We start from the raw sequence: 17,637 nt of genomic DNA, 5'->3' as shown, positions 1-17,637 counted from the left end.
CTCCTTGCAGCATGCCTAAGGCACGTTCACGCAGACGAGCAGGGACCCTGGGCATCTTTCTTTTGGTGTTTTTCAGAGTCAGTGGAAAGGCCTCTTTAGTGTCCAAAATGTTCATAACTTTGACCTTAATTGCATACCGTCTGTAAGCTGTCTTAATGACCGTTCCACAGGTGCATGTTCATTAATTGTTTATGTTTCATTGAACAAGCATGGGAAACAGTGTTTAAACCCTTTATAATGAAGATCTGTGAAGTTATTTGGATTTTTACGAATTATCTTTGAAAGACAGGGTCCTGAAAAAGGGACATTTATTTTTTTGCTGGGTTTATTTTGATTTGTTTAACACTTTTTTGGTTACTACCTGATTCCATGTGTTATTTCATAGAGTTGATGTCTTAACTATTATTCTACAATCTATAATATAGTTAAAATAAAGAAAAACCCTTGAATAAGTAGGTGTGTCCAAACTTTTGACTGGTACTGTATATACACATACTTACACATACATAGCAGTGAGTACCCAATTGTCATACTTGAGTAAACGTAAAGATACCTTAATAGAAAATGACTCAATTAAAAGTGAAAGTCACCCAGTAAAGTATAACTTGAGTAAAAGCCAAAAATTATTTGGTTTTAAATATACTTAAGTATCAAAAGTAAATGTAATTGCTAAAATATACTTAAGTATCAAAAAATTATAATTTCAAATTCCTTATATTAAGCAAATCAGACAGAGGTTATTTTTTTAAATTTTTTTTATAGATATCCAGGGGCACTCTCCAACACTCAGACATAATTTACAAACAAAGCACGTGTTTAGTGAGTCCGCCAGATCAGAGGCAGTAAGGATGACCAAGGATGTTGATAAGTGTGTGAATTGGCATTTTTTGTTTGCTAAGCATTCAAAATATAATGAGTACTTTTGGGTGTCAGGGAAAATGTATGGAGTAAAAAGTACATTATTTTCTTTAGGAATGTAGTTTTGTAAAAATAGTAAAGTACAGATACCCCCCACAACAACTTAAGTAGTACACTGATAAATAGAAGAGATGGCTAACAAGCAACCTTGATCAAATTTAAGGGGGGAAGGACACCTTTACTAAAGTGTTCATTCTGGGCCTCAATTTAAGTGGCTTGACAAGGATGCCCCCAACTGGCTAATCCATCTAACGACAGGAAGCATGGGTGAAAGACTATAGGAATCATGTACACAACAGGGTACAATAGGATTATTTTTGTATATTTTTATTGTCACACATTGAAAAAATAAATGAACAACTTTAGAAAAAAACTAATGTTTAATGCCATGTAACTTTGCTTAGAGTAACGTTTCACATATTACAAACAAACTAAGTAACAATGGAAGTACACAAGGTATAATGAAAAGACAACTTCAACATTTAAAAAAGTAATTTTAAACCATTAATTTATGGCAGTGCTGCACTCTTAGAAAAAAGGTTTTCAAACGGATTCCATGGCTGTCCCCATTGCAGAACCCTTTTGGTTCCAGGTAGAAACCTTTTGGTTCCAGGTAGAACTCTCTGTGAAAAGGGTTCTACATGGAGCCCAAAAGTGTTCTACCTGGAGCCAAAAATAGTTCTTCAATGGGGACAGCTAAATAATCCTTTTAGGTTTTAGATCAGACCTTTTTTTTCCTAAGAATGTGCAAGCATTAAACATACTTTTTTTTCAACAACAAAACATAAAACGTCCAAACACCCGTAAAAAGGTGTGTTTATTTAAAGTGTGTGAGTTTCTTGTGTGTGTTTGTCCTGTGTGTGCATCATGCAAGTGTGTCTTTATGTTCCAGTCCATGCACAATGCTACAATGGTAGACTATTCATTGACATTAGAATATAATACTGGTTTAGTAGTGTGTTTCAAACAGAAAGGAATGCATGTGGAAGATACTGTACATCCAAGCCATGGAATGGTTCGAGTGGAGCTGCCATTTTCCTTTTTGGTCCGACCATTCTTTTCTACATTTGTACAGCAAGCTAACCTAAAAGTTTTCATATAAAAAAAATGACAAACATGTTACTAAAAAGGCTAATATAAAAACAGCCATAGTACAACAAACACACCACATGATGTATTTCACGTTAACTAACTTGTGCAATGGAAGTTAATGGTTGGTTCTTGATGAGGTGTGGCTGTGCTGTTTGGCTTGTTGGAGATGTAGGGTTGCAAAATTCTGGTAACGTTCCCCAAATTCCCAGGGTTTCCAGAAATCCAGGTTGGAGTCCAGATTTCCTGGTTATTCCTTACGATTCCAGGAATGTTCCAACCGGGATTTCTGGATGACCTGAGAACAGTACTTAAATTTTGCAACCGTAAGATGACAGCTTCAGAAAACTACAGGGAGTACATGAGGCCGGTCTCCCCAACTGGCCTTGCGTTAACTGTGTTCCCCATCACTAAAGCTGTCTGTCAGTAACACTGGAGACTCCTGTCTGCTGTAATAGGACTAGTGTTGGTTTGGCACATCCAGTTTCACCCCCATCACCTCATCCACGCCCCCTGACTCATGCCACCGATGGGGGGCATGCCAGGGGGCAGCGGAGGGGGTACCTGGCCCTGTCCTCCAGGGGGTGGGGGATAGTTGCTGGGAGGGATGCCCATCACAGGCGGGTATTCCCCGTGTCCGGGGGGCATGCAATGAGGGGGCGGGGGAGGGTAGCTGTGGTTGTACCCCGGCGGGGGGTAGGCGGGGGAAGGTGGAGGGAGGTTGGGTGGAGGGTAGGAGGCGGAAAGTGGAGGACCAGGCGGCGGGGCGTTAGGGGGGTAGACGTGGCTGTGGTAGGCCAGGGGAGGGCCATAGGATGGGGGGATGGTGCTGTAGGACGGCCCCTCTGTCTTCATCATCGACTGGAGGCTCTGGAAACCCTCTCCTGACATGTAGGAGCTGGAGGTGGGGATGCCCATGATGTAGCTGGACGGGGGTGGTGGAGGGGGGCGGTGGGGAAGCGGGGGAGGCTGGTGGAGGGAGGCTGAGTGGGGGGGAGGTGGAGGTCCTTTAGGGGGCTCCGCTGGGCCTCCTGCCCCAGTTGGGTCTGTCTCTCCTGGGAGAGGGGCGGAGGGGTGGGAGGCTGGAGGCTTGCGGTCTACAGGGAGAAGAGAATTAGAGAACCCTTAGAGAAACAACTGAATCAAACCACTTAACCGCTAACAAAGGCGCCATTTAACCGCTAACAAACACACCCCCCTTCCTAGACGGGCCACGTAAACAAAGCTGTCTAGCGAACGGTGCTGTTTCGAAAGCAGAGTAGTTTAACAGCTGATAAGGTCATTATCAGATTAGGTAGAAAGGTCAGACAAGGCATACAGTAGAGTAGCAGAAGGATGGGGTTATATCCTGTCCACCATGGCCATATACCACCATTGGCCATTTAACCACACCCCCTAGAGCCTTATTGCTTAAGTATCCCCTAACTATCTAAATGCTTGTGATTTTAACCTGCAGGCTTACAGGGAATCCCCTACACCAAGGGCCTGTAGGGCTCTGGTCAAAAGTAGTGCACTATGTAGGAAATGGGGTGCCATTTGGGATGCATCCGGAGGGCTTCTCAACCACTTAGCAAGAATGCCATGTGTCAATAATCTATTCAGCAACATGAGGCGTTACAGTGGGGAGTGGAGTGGACAGATCTGTGGAGCATTTACACCAAATCAATTCTTAAGCGGTGCAATAAGTATTACCCATACGAGAATAGCAGAAGGAAAAACAATAAGGCTAATGGACATGGGCCTGTCTTCATAAAACTTCAGGATAGGATTTATTTCCTTGAGTTTTCTTTTACATTTCGATCTACGGATATTCCCTCTGGAAACCAACAGGTGCGGAAGTTGTTGCACTGGTGTAGAGGCTTAGTGAATCTGGCTACTAGCGTGGTCGTCTTGTGAGCGGACCAGGGTAGGGGACTCACCTGAGGGGGGTTGTGATGTGGGTAGAGGGGGCATGGGAGGCTCCAGCCTGGGGATCTTAGAGCCCACTGGCTCTGGAGAAGAGAGAGATGGAGAGACCGCAATAAGTCATACTCTAACATACCTACTGTTATGAATCCTTTTTAAATGAATATTGGCAGCCATACGCTTCCAATAGATTAATCTACTGTCTCAGCCAGAGAAAAGGTTGTGCTCACCAGGTGCCTGGCTTTCTTCTTTAGGAGATAATACCTAAACAACGACATCAACAAGGGAAATGGGTGTCAAAAACGAAAACAGCTCAATTTAGTGCCTGTGGTCATGAAAATAACATGGTGCCTGCCCTCACAAGAACCTTTAAACTGGGTGTCAGACTCACGTGGGCTCGTTTGAGCTGGCGAGGAGGGCTGGTCTGGGGCGAGACCTTCTTGCTAAGTGGTGGCGCGACAGGGGGGCTGGGGAGCGGGGGCTGGGAGAGGGCCTGCAGCTGCTGAGGGGTAGGGGTGGGGGTGGGGACGGGGATAGGCGGGGTCTTATCGCTGGGGGTCTGGGGCATCTGCTGCTTGCCCTGGGAGTACAGGTCTAAGATCTGGTGGCAGATGTCTATGGAGCAGAGCAGGAAGTCATTAATGGGAAGTGCATTTCATAAGTATGGATGTAAATAATAGAGTACCACAGTATGGTTATCAAAACATCACGCCAGTGTAAGCCAACACAAAACACAGCCCTTATTTTAAGTGTTTCTAAAATCCCCTATGGGGAAAAATGTATGGTGGAATGTGATTGGCTACGAAAAGCCAACTGACATTTACTCCTGAGGTGCTGACCTGTTGCACCCTCGACAACCACTGTGATTATTATTATTTGACCCTGCCGGTCATCTATGAACATTTGAACATCTTGGCCATGTTCTGTTATAATCTCCACCCGGCACAGCCAGAAGAGGACTGGCCACCCCTCATAGCCTGGTTCCTCTCTAGGTTTCTTCCTAGGTTTTGGCCTTTCTAGGGAGTTTTTCCTAGCCACCGTGTTTCTACACCTGCATTGCTTGCTGTTTGGGGTTTTAGGCTGGGTTTATGTACAGCACTTTGAGATATCAGCTGATGTAAGAAGGGCTTTATAAATAAATTTGATTTGGAAAAATGATTGGAACCATTTCCCTGTTTGACCGCTAAGTTATGGGTATTATATCTCCTCCACTGTGGGGCTCTATAACACTGCAATAAGCAAACAGCCCACAAAGTGAAGTGTTAATATAAGTGGTGTGAAAGAGAACCTTGAAAGAGGCATACTTTTGTCTTTAAGGTCTAAAAACAGCCTTACACAAATGACGAAACCAGAGAAGTGCTCGAGAGAGAGAGAGAGAGAGAGAGATAGAGAAGGAGAGAACAGCCAGTACCACCTTCCAGCAGCTCCACTGGGACATCCTGGACAAACTGTTCCCACCATCGCCGTGAAGACTGCTTGGACGTCCACTCCTGGATGTCAAACTTACACAGCCGGCCGGCCAGGTACATGACTGCTACAGCTATGATCTCTGGTTCCCACTGTAGGGACAGCATGGTGCACAAGCTGGGGGGAGGAGAGGAGAGACGCATGTGTACATCAATTACAGGGCACATATTAATAAAGCCTCTCAGAGTAGGAGTTCTGATTAAGGATCAGTTTTGCCTTTTAAATCATAATCAATAAGAAGGGGGACCTGATCCTAGATCAGCACTGATTGCATTATAATACACACATGGATATCGCTGTTCTTCCATGGTTCTGCCAATTTAAGCATTCCATGTTCGGCTTGTGTAACTGCTCACCTGTCATTCACAAAGGTCCAGGCCATCTGAACTAGCTTCTGGACTTTGTTCTTATCACCTGAAACAGATCGGAAATACTTCAGATCTGTGAACAGAAAGAGGTGGATGAGTTTAGGGGTCGTTTTCATTCAGACAGGGTAATAATAGACTAGATCAGATTAGGATTATATCATTGTAGATTAATTGTAGTGCCTGATTCACATCATTGGGCCGACCCCCTTCACATTGTCTTTTGCAGCACATTTCCAGCTACCATAGTGAACAGGTAACCAGGCCAGCCCATCATAGATCATAGCATAAATCAGGGTTGCCAAATTTTGGAAACTTTCCCAAAACGCCCAGATTTCCCGGTTGGAGGATTCCCGGATTTCCTCCTTATTCCCATCTTGGAATATTCCATTTCTTGAAAAGATGAGAATCTTAGGAAAGCTAGTGGAATTTTGCAACACTAATCAAGCATATGCATCCGTGTACCTTTGAGCTGCTTGGCATAGCGGAGCAGGAACTGGTATGGGTGCTCCACCTGCAGGTCGAATTTAATGGTCTGCAGCAGGATCCTCTCCAGCACCATCACCTCCTCCTGTACAGGAACAGAGTCATGGACAATATTGTGACCATGAAGTGTTTTGGATACAGACCCTGTCCTTCCCAGGGAGGGAAATATAATTCACTACCTGGTCAGGGGTCACAAAACCTTACACTAGCAACTTAAAATGAATAGATTTAATGCAATGTACGGGGTTCCTTCCATATTATAGTACCAACATAGATGCAGGTATTACCGTCTTGTAATCCAGGCAATTGTCAAAGTTTACACACTTTAGTGAGGCACTAACCTTTGGGTCATCTCCAAACTGGGCGAACTGTATGTCATTCAGCAGGCTGCGAGCCGTCTTGATAATGTCTTTACATTTCTTTGGGGTCTCTTCCACTTTACCGGCCAGGAATAGACAGCAACCCCCAGTCACCTGTAGAGACATAGCATTCGTCAACTGGGTATATACAGCCGAGGCAAGGAGATATAACACAGCCACAGATGAACAGGGGAAGCCCTTTTCAACCGGTGACAACGACTTCCATTGGAAAAGGCTCGTCTAAACCATCTTTAACATAGCTAAGTCTGGTCAAAAGCTAAATCAGTCAAATCAACCCGACTTATCCATATTACAGGGATCTAAACTTGAGTTAGTCAAAAGCAAGAGTTGTAGATACAGTGTGAATACTTACATATCTGGGGAACTGCTTGAAGGAATGAAACATGTAGAAGCGATGGAAGTATATGATCCCTGTAGCCAACGTGTCATAGTGTCTGATCAAAGGGTTAAGGAACTGAATAGTTACTGTAACCGTGACGTGGATAATAAAATGCTGCATTGATCAATCTGAATATAATCTGGCACTTGTGAAATAACAAACAAACAATGCATTATTCTAACAGAACCATGACGCTGCACCAGTTTACTCTCCTGGCTGCCAACACAACCAACCCATCAAAAGAGACACCAGATCATGCATATTTGCACACAGTCGGTGTGTGTTCGTTGCTAATCAATGAAGGAAGGATACAGTCCCAGGCGCGTGCCCACGTCGAAGATGAATCGAGCCCCCTCTCTCCGGTACCGGGCCTCGGTGGCCGGGTCCAGGCCCTCGGACTGGGAGGGTGTGTGAGCCAGGTCCTTCTTGTCCCAGTACCAACATGGCTTGATGTGATCCAGACTTGCAGCTGGATTTCCAGGGATCGAATTCTCCCTGTATTCTTTCATTAACTATACTAGCTAAATTGTAGAAGCCTCGCTAGCTAACTAGCCCCTGCACACTGTACCCTGTTGTCAGCTTCCTAAGACAATAATTAGCGATGAAAGGGATGTAGCACAGCGATGCTATCTCTTTTTCACTTGAATAACCTCGCTAGTTACAGCTAGCTGCAGAAATCGTACAATTATTTCATCCATTCAATTAAAATAGCTACACTCGTATTGACGTGTACCGCGCCATATCTAATTCATCAAAATATGAAACAATCAAATGGGGCGGACACGTTGTTCGTTTCAAGATCGTCGATTGCCATCTTTGTCAACAAATCATGTCGCCTGAATTGTAACCATTTATGGAAATTTTCAGTCCCTAAAGTAAACTTCCAATCACAAACCACGAAGGGGTGTGTTTTGTGTTTATGTTGCGAAGCCAAACGTTCCATTCGCGAGTGGCCAACTGACTGTTCGTATGACCAATGGAATTGCGGTAAGCCTGATCATTTCAACCAATCCGTATAAAGAACCCGTTAAAAACGTTGCATTTTCGAAGCCAGTTGGATTTTTAACCAATTGGCAGACAAATGAAGCAGCGCACACCTATCAACAGCCAATACAAATCAAGAAATAGAACTTTGTTGATGTTGGTATAGAACGTTTTCGCTCCAATCACATAGTTAGAAAACGGTGTTCCAGGCATAGCTCGCCCAAATCAACATCAGGTTTGGTTTCGCTCGCCTTACCGTGTGGAAGAGGATTGTGCACAGTTTGACAGGAGAGGAACTACTGCACTCCATTTACGGTAACTTAGTTTCGCCAAACATATTATTAGCAATTATTTGCATGCAATTAACTGCTTGATATTACAAGTAATTCTGCTTTCCATTGACATTTTCACCTGACATTATTGCGTTGCGGTGCGAACGTCGCTTGCGAATTTGCGAGCCAAGCTAGCTAGCGTGTTTCAAATGTGTGTTTTTTATAATTTAGCATTTAAACCAGATTACGTTTTACTGGTGGCTTCCCTTTTCAAAGTTCACAGTAAACGAGCGTGAGAGCCTACTCGTTTGCTAATCACATTCCACGATGTGTTTATTGGACGAGGCAAATGAATGGACTCGTCCGCTACGCTGCAACCACGACTGTGAGCTAACCTAGCCAGATAGCTAGTCCAATTAGATTGCTTGTTGGATGGGCGTGATTCAGCAGGACGAACCTAGTAGGGAAGCTAACGTCAGTTAGCTAGCTCAGTGGGACTGTGATAATCTATTTCACTGTCAGCTGCTGCCTGTCAGCCACTTTAGAGCCAACGTTATCGCAACAAGCTTCCTTGGGAGCATTTAAGAAACCAAGCCCATTTTATATTCTCCACAATCCTTCTAACAAGATGAACAATCTAACCAGTTGAGTTGGACTGTTAACGTTAGTAATGTGTCGTATTTTTTGTTTGTTATTTAAGTTAAAACATGTAGGTAACTAGCTGTCTTCAAGAATGCCCGCATGTGTGTGTCTCCTATGCATTTTAAATTGAGGCGTGTAGCTGGATCTACGAAACCAATTGTGGGACCTCAAAAGTGGTCTGTTGTGAAGGCCAGTCCAGGTCCCACAATTGGTTTTGTAGATCCAGCTACACGCCTCAATTCAAAATGCATAGGAGACTCACTCACTAAATTCTTGTTCTTATTTGGTAGCCGTGCCTATCTTTTGCATTCATCTCGTAGGGGAGGGTCCGAAAACATTCAATAAACATTGATTTTGGAGTGAACTGTCACTTTAAGACTCCTCCATTTCTGTGGTAGGGTAAGGGTTTGGAACTTTGGCTCCTTGATGCTTCATTTGGTCTGGGGTGTAATCAGTTGTCCAAACAGATGCAAAACGGAATGTTTTGCAACTAAACGAGAGTTTCGATTGGACAAAGTCAGGTATGTTCTGTTTGCTTCCGTTAAGAAATGTTTTGCAACAATCTGCATAATGAATACGCCTCTGGTTTGTCTATGGGTGCATACTCGATTGTGTTGGTGGAGGATTCTTGGCAGCCTTTCAAACAGTGTCAGGGGCCAGGGCAGGTGAACTATGCCAATGGCATGCTAGTGGCCAAAAACCACAGAAAGGGGGTCAAAGCCTTTGTCCATCGGAGTGGAAGAAGAGGGTTGGTGTTTAGCCTATTACTGTTTGACTGGGATCTGAGCTGTCTGAAATCCCAGACCGCAACAGTCACGTTTTAACTGTATCACAGAAGTGATTCCTTCAGACATTTTCATATTTTTCACATTTATTTATTTCTAATCCCAGTTTCTCAGTTCATAACCCCCTGAATGCTTTTGGAAGGATTCCCTGTTTTTATTCTTCCAGCCACTGTTGTCCCTTTGACTTAAACTCAGATTTGAAAGATTCAACATGTTAAATCTAGGTCAAGGTCTCAGATTCTGTCAAATGATGTGTGTGAACATGTTTCGGTGTTCTAAAATCTGACCACAACCGACAAAATCAGGACCAGTCTAGTAGAGATGAGTCTGAACTAGAATCTGGGTTTACAGGATCATTTAATATGGCGACTCTCCTTTAAGCCCAAGAAGCAACCATTCAACTTGCCATTGACCAGCTTTTCAAGCTTAATGTCAAAATACGTTCATTACATACCAAAGAATGGAGTTTTGCTGAGCAACTATCGTCATTTGTGCTGTTATGGCCTGTATGTACTTCCAAAAAAGTTACATGCAATTGTAAAAATACCTTGTCTGGAATGAATCTAAGTATTGTTTTTGACCAAGTATGCATGTGTCAAATACAACTCTTCTGCACCTCCAATAAAATCACCCGTTTACTGGTTGGCTGATCCAGCAGCAGGAAAGGTCATTGATTTTATAACCTACAACAGTGTATGGATGTCATATCAATCTGTTTCACCGCTGCTACACTGAACGCAATAATATTTAATGTAAGTAGACAATGTAGGGTATGTTTTTACAGTGACTGTATTTCTTTATTTACTGTGTTTTAATTCCATTACTAATATTACAGGAGGTGCAGAATCAGTGGATTTGACACATGCGCACTTGGTCAAAAACAGTACTTAGATTCATTCCAGACAAGGCTTTCTTTTTCAGTTGCATGTGACTTTTTATTTAGACCTTTCTTGGAAGTACACACCGGCCATAACAGCCCTAATGACCATAGTTGCTTAGCGAAACGCCTTTCTTTGGTAAGTGCCTAACGTATTTTGACATTTATTAAGCTGAGAAATGGCATGTTGAGTGGCTGCTTCCTGTGCTTTAAAGGAGAATGTTCATATTCAACGTCTCCTTTTAAGCACAGATTCTGGTTCTGTTTTCTCACATGGTGTGTGCGTGAACTTAGCTTTAGGAACAGGAAGATGGCAGGTCCGCTGGAGGTCACACACACCATGTGAGAAGTTGTCCTCCCTGTATGGCTGGCCCTGCACCCTGCTGCTTGGCTAGGCCATAGTGTCTGTCTCAAATTGCACCATGCCCACTATAGGGTGCCAGAAGGGACGCAGCCATAAAGTGACAGGCAGCACTCAGCACTGCTCTCTTCCTGTAGCTGAAGGCCTCATCAAGTAGCCGTCCCACACTCTCGCTCTTATTTTTCCTCCCTCCCCAATATTAGCTGGAATTAGCCTAAAGGGTGTGGCAGCATCAACCCTACTTCAACTGGCACATGTAGGCTATACAGTGGTACTGCTGTCTGTGAAAGGCAGGCACACTCAGTGCCCACTTATTTCCCTTCAGAGTGGATGCGTTTTTGGAAAATGGTCAGAGTTTCGACCTGACTGCCAAACATGGCTTTGGACTCATGAACCGGTGGTTGAGTCACTGATTTCTTTGGCTTTTGCCAGTAGCTGCAAGAATAGCAGGTGACAAAGAAAGAGTGAGGGGAGGAGAGAGTGAGGGGGAGAGAGAAGAAATTAAAAGCTGGACATGAGGGAGCGAGGCAGCTGCAGAGTGGATAAACATGACTCCTAAAATGGCTGGTGCAAATAGTCTAAGGTCCAGATATATAATACTAACTGCATTGTTGACACTACACCGCCCTGGCGAGCTGTTTAAAGCCATCACTATGCCGGTGTGAAACACATAGCAGCCTAACACTGTATTGTTACAGAAAAAAAGCTACCTTGGTGATGTTTAATTTGACAGCAGATTAAGGTTCATTCTCCTGGTTGTTTCTTGCTGGAGAGGTAATATCTGCATCCCAAATGCCACCCTTTGAACTTTACAGTGCACTACTTTTGTCCAGAACCCTGGGCTCTGTGCAAAAGTAGTGCACTGTTGATGTAATGAAAAGTTTTACTGCTACGGTGTTGTCAGTAGAGGACATCACATTAAACCTCAGGCATTGTACTGTAGTTCCTCTCCCTGTATGACGCCATGTTTGTTTCTGCCGACTGCTTGAGGTTGTTGTGTTCATCTGGCAGAGCCGCAGGTTACCATGGCAATGCCTTTGCCTGTTTTATTTTACATAGATACTGTACCAGTCTCTCTCACTACTAGACTGAAAAGTGAGTAGAGCATTCTAGGATGCTCCCACTCGGATATTGGTTAGGCCAATAGAATCTAGATTATTCTTATAACAGGCAGGTGGAAGCATTGCATAACCTTGTCCTCATTGAAGTGTGGACTAGGCTATCAGCCAAGAACTACCAGTACCCATCAGTATATGAAGACCCATACTCGGAATGACACAACAGACTAGTGTGATTATTCATAGTTTTCTCAGGAAAGGCTTGTGTTGACCTGCAGAAAGACAACCAGTAGGCCTACAGAATATTAGGCTAATATCGTAATAGTCTGTTGTGGTGAAACATTGTCCTCTCAGTTGGTGTTAAAGCAGTTGAAAAAAATTGGTTTGTAGTGTAATTAGGCTTCAGCTAACTTTGTATAAATTGGAGCTTTTTCGCTTGGAGAAAGCTACTGTATGTGATATGCCAACCTGGTGCACCTCCAAACTGCCAAGAGTAGAGGGAGGAAATGTGGGATTGATATTGAGGCAATATTAACACAAATATCCTGTCGCTTTTTTTACACGCATTTGATTTCCATGTGAAATGTGCCCACTATGCCTTGGAGCTTAAACATCAACTCCCTCTGTTAAAGGTATTGATTGGCCCAGTTTAGATTCTGCAGTCTCTCACGGCCTTCAGTGGTCATTACATTACAAACTTAACTTTTGTTTGTGCTCATGAATCGCCGTGACCCCAACCAACCTGACTACTCACCCTTATGATCACTCGGCTAAGAATGCCTCTCCTTAATGTCAGTATGCCTTGTCCATTGCTGTTCTGGTTAGTGTTTATTGGCTTATTTCACTGTAGAGCCTCTAGCCCTGCTCATTATACCTTATCCAAACCTTCCAGTTTCAACACCCACACATGCGATGACATCACCTGGTTTCAATGATGTTTCTAGAGACAAGGTCTCTCTCATCATTACTCAATGCCTAGGTTTACCTCCACTGTATTCACATCCTACTATACCTTTGTCTGTACATTATACCTTGACGCTATTTTATCGCACACAGAAACCTCCTTTTACTCTCTCTTCCGGATGTCCTAGATGACCAATTCTCATAGCTTTTAGCCGTACCCTTATCCTACTCCTCCTCTGTTCCTCTGGTGATGTAGAGGTGACTCCAGGCCCTGCAGTGCCTAGCTCCACTCCTATTCCCCAGGAGCTCTCTTTTGATGACTTCTGTAACCGTAATAGAATTGGTTTCATGCATGTTAACATTAGAAGCCTCCTCCCTAAGTTTGTTTTATTCACTGCTTTAGCACACCCTGTCAACCCAGATGTCCTAGCCGTGTCTGAATCCTGGCTTAAGAAGACCACCAAAAACTCTGAAATCTCCATCCCTAACTACAACATTTTCAGACCAGATAGAACGGCCAAAGGGGGCTGTGTAGCCTGCAGAGTTCTGTCCTACTATCCAGTCTGTACCCAAACAATTTAAACTTCTCCTTTTAAAAATCCACCTCTCTAAAAACAAGTCTCTCACTGTTGCCGCCTGCTATAGACCACCCTCTGCCCCTGCTATGCTCTGGACACCATATGTGAACTAATTGCCCCCCCATCTATCTTCAGAGCTTGTGCTGCTAGGTGACCTAAACTGGTACATGCTTAACCTCTAGCGACGAGCAATCCCGTATCCGGGAGCGTAATCATAGCCTCAAGCTCATTACCATAACGCAATGTTTCCTATTCATGAAAATCGCAAATGAAATAAATATATTGAAACACAAGCTTAGCCTTTTGTTAACAACACTGTCATCTCAGATTTTCAAAATATGCTTTTCAACCCAAGCTACACAAGCATTTGTGTAAGAGTATTGATAGCCTAGCATAGCATTAAGCCTAGCATTCAGCAGGCAACATTTTCACAAAAACAAGAAAAGCATTCAAATAAAATAATTTACCTTTGAAGAACTTTGGATGTTTTCAATGACGAGACTCTTAGTTAGATAGCAAATGTTAATTTCTTCCCAAAATATTATTTGTGTAGACGAAATTAGCTCCGTTTTGTTCATCACGTTTGGCTAAGAAAAATACCGGAAATGCAGTCACTTACAACGCCAAACTTTTTTCAAATTAGCTCCATAGTATCGACAGAAACATGGCAAACGTTGTTTAGAATCAATCCTCAAGGTGTTTTTCACATATCTATTCGATAATCCATCAGTGGTGGCAGCTGGCTTCTCATCAGAAGAAAACAGAAAAATACTGCAGCTGGAGATTACGCAATAATTGCAACGGAGGACACCAAGCGACCACCTGGTAGATGTAGTCTCTTATGGTCAATCTTCCAATGATATGCCTACAAATACGTCACAATGCTGCAGACACCTTGGGGAAAACGTGGAAAAGGTAAGCTGACTCCTAGCTCCTCCACAGCCATATAAGGAGTCATTGCCATGAGGCGGTTTTAAAAAATGCAGCACTTCCTGATTGGATTTTTATCTGGGTTTCGCCTGTAACATCAGTTCTGTGGCACTCACAGACAATATCTTTGCAGTTTTGGAAACGTCAGTGTTTTCTTTCCAAAGCTGTCAATTGTATGCATAGTCGAGCATCTTTTCATGACAAAATATCTTGTTTAAAACGGGAACGTTTTTCATCCAAAAATTAAAAGAGCGCCCCCTATATCGAAGAAGTTAACACCCCAGCCATCCTACAATCTAAGCTTGATGCCCTCAATCTCACACATATTATCAATGAACCTACCAGGTACCACCCCAACGCCGTAAACACGGGCACCCTCATAGCTATCATCCTAACCAACTTGCCCTCTAAATACACCTCTGCTATTTTCAACCAAGATCTCAACGTTCACTGCCTCATTGCCTGCATCCGTAATGGGTCAGCGGTCAAACGACCTCCACTCATCACTGTCAAGCGCTCCCTGAAACACTTCAGCGAGCAGGCCTTTCTAATCGACCTTGCCCGGGTATCCTGGAAGGATATTGACCTCATCCCGTCATTAGAGGATGCCTGGTTATTTAAAAAAAATGCTTTCCTCACCATCTTAAATAAGCATGCCCCATTCAAGAAATTTAGAACCAGGAACAGATATAGCCCTTGGTTCTCTCCAGACCTGACTGCCCTTAATTAACCAACTCAAAAACATCCTATGGCGTTCTGCATTAGCATCGAACAGCCCCCGTGATATGCAACTTTTCAGGGAAGCTAGAAACCAATATATACAGGCAGTTAGAAAAGCCAAGGCTAGCTTTTTCAAGCAGAAATTTGCTTCCTGCAACACAAATTCAAAAAAGTTCTGGGACACTGAAGTCCATGGAGAATAAGAACACCTCCCAGCTGCCCACTGCACTGAGGATAGGAAACTGTCACCACCGATAAACCCACTAAAATTGAGAATTTCAATAAACATTTTTCTACGGCTGGCCATGCTTTCCACCTGGCTACCCCTACCCCGGTCAATAGCACTGCACCCCCCACAGCAACTCGCCCAAGCCTTCCCCATTTCCCCTTCTCCCAAATCCAGTCAGCTGATGTTCTGAAAGAGCTGCAAAATCTCGACCCGTACAAATCAGCCGGGCAAGACAATATGGACCCTTTCTATCTAAGATGATTTGTTGCAACCCCTATTGCTAGCCTGTTCAACCTCTTTTATGTCGTCTGAGATTCCCAAAGAGATTCTTCAAAGGGGGGGGACACTCTTGACCCAAACTGCTACAGACCTATATCTATCCTACCCTGCCCTTCTAAGGTCTTCGAAAGCCAAGTCAACACACAGATTACCAACCATTTCGAATCCCACCTCACCTTCTCCGCTATGCAATCTGGTTTCAGAGCTGGTCATGGATGCACCTCAGCCACGCTCAAGGTACTAAATGATATCTTAACCGCCATCGATAAGAAACAATACTGTGCAGCTGTATTCATTGACCTGGCCAAGGCTTTCGACTCTGTCAATCACCACATCCTCATCGGCAGACTCGATAGCCTTGGTTTCTGAAATGATTGCCTCGCCTGGTTCACCAACAACTTCTCCGATAGAGTTCAGTGTGTCAAATCAGAGGGCCTGTTGTCCAGGCCTTTGGCAGTCTCTATAGGGGTGCCACAGGGTTCAATTCTTGGGCTGACTCTCTTCTCTGTATACATCAATGATGTCGCTCTTGCTGCTGGTGAGTCTCTGAACCACCTCTACGCAGACGACACCATTCTGTATACTTCTGGCCTGTCTTTGGACACTGTGTTAACTGTCTCCTTCCCTTCATCTACAGTGATTTAAAGTGGATTTAGCAGGTGACATCAATAAGAGATCATAGCTTTCCCCTGGTCAGTCTGTACTGGAAAGTTAATGTTTGGTACACTCAGTGTATAGACAATGAACAGCAATATAGTTTGAAACTTATTTCGGGCAATTAAAACTATTAGACCTCGGCCTATTCAAGGAGAGAATAATTGAACTATAGTCTGGCTTTCTGAATGACTTAAATAGCTACATTGGCGAGAGCAACGTGTAGCCTAGCTCTGGTGTGATCACTTTGGCTAAATTGATACATTGCTGCACTGATTCATTGCAAATGCAAAGAACAGGCAGAGCGAGATGTGTTAATTAACTCGCACAACGAACCCACATTCCTGTCAGTGGCTGTGTGCCAGATAACAATTTATATTGGTAAACAGCTTATTTTCGCATGCGAAAAGATGCTAAAATCGAACCTGTTCTGAATAAATAATTGACGGATATTTCGTAATTGGTGTGAACTGCATCGTAAACGAGACACACTTGTATACATTTTCTTCTTCTTAATTATTCAAACTAAAATAACGGACTTGGTGAGAAAGGGCCTTTACTGAAAATATACCTTTTACAAGATTAAGTCACCGGTTGATCCTTATTAAGGAGAGAGAGTCCAGACGGGCTACTTTAGGAAACTTTCTAAATTAACATATAGGCCTATAGAGCGAATCAGCAAACTCACGCACCGGCAAAAGGACCCGTCAATGAAAGCCACCAGCCTGTGTCAAACAAAAGCAATTATTTCTCCTTTCCTTAAAGTATTAAAAAACTTAGGCCTACCATAGGCTTTCCGACAGCAGGCTATAATATAATGAATGGACAGTGAAATAATGAAGGGGAGAGACTGCTATGCTATAGTATGAAGATGAAATTGACAATTATTAAAATGGAAACATACACTCATGTCCATAGCCTATTTATCAGCGTTAGTCTATTTACATTTTAAGAAAATTATGCCAGGCTGGATACGATTGGCGTAATATCCATTTGACACAACATTAGCATATTATGGGCCTCAGAGCCAGAACAACGTTGTCGACTGCTGTTGAAAAATTAATGAATATTCAGACACATCCAACCTTTTTAAATATATATTTATTTACTAGCATGCAAAGAAAATGTGCATCTAGTGGATTAGCTGCTTGAGCATCAAACAACATTTGGAAAGATTAGGAGATTAAAACGAAACCGCTATTAATTAAATAAGAATACCAAACATGTTTTTGCATGATTGATTGATGATTCCAACATGGATTGTCTACTCAGGGAAAACAGGATGATACTAGACATACAAAGTCGTAGCATGCGTGAAAATCTATTTTTTTCAGGGATTTCTGAGGACACATCCAGGGCGTGATCAGAGAATTCAT

The 17,637-nt window shown here is 43.3% G+C and overlaps 2 protein-coding genes across 3 annotated transcripts in view; one reads left to right on the top strand and one right to left on the bottom strand.

The window, feature by feature from the left end:
- Positions 1–1,232: 1,232 nt before the first annotated feature.
- On the bottom strand, positions 1,233–7,746 carry LOC139374206 (cyclin-K-like). Of its 2 annotated transcripts, none has more exons than XM_071115225.1 (10): positions 7,302–7,746; positions 6,963–7,044; positions 6,572–6,703; positions 6,210–6,315; positions 5,736–5,793; positions 5,327–5,496; positions 4,304–4,527; positions 4,143–4,176; positions 3,927–3,998; positions 1,233–3,104 (listed from the first exon to the last, which is right to left on the bottom strand). In XM_071115225.1, the coding sequence occupies exons 1-10, from the start codon at positions 7,496–7,498 to the stop codon at positions 2,503–2,505; spliced, it is 1,677 nt and encodes a 558-aa protein (XP_070971326.1). In that variant the 5' UTR covers positions 7,499–7,746; the 3' UTR covers positions 1,233–2,502. The 2 variants fall into 2 exon arrangements, with proteins under 2 accessions (XP_070971326.1, XP_070971325.1); XM_071115224.1 differs by having other exon boundaries at positions 5,736–5,820; positions 7,302–7,638.
- A 289-nt stretch (positions 7,747–8,035) lies between these two features.
- The window catches only part of LOC139375023 (actin-histidine N-methyltransferase-like), a 61,293-nt gene continuing 51,691 nt past the window's right edge, over positions 8,036–17,637 (top strand). Inside the window, exon 1 of the mRNA XM_071116388.1 lies at positions 8,036–8,288. The gene's annotated coding sequence lies outside the window, so the exon portion shown is untranslated. The remainder of the gene's footprint in view (positions 8,289–17,637) is intronic.

Source organism: Oncorhynchus clarkii, chromosome 19 (genome assembly GCF_045791955.1).
Source record: "Oncorhynchus clarkii lewisi isolate Uvic-CL-2024 chromosome 19, UVic_Ocla_1.0, whole genome shotgun sequence".
Lineage (NCBI taxonomy): Eukaryota > Metazoa > Chordata > Actinopteri > Salmoniformes > Salmonidae > Oncorhynchus > Oncorhynchus clarkii.
This window is presented reverse-complemented; position numbering and strand designations above follow the sequence as displayed.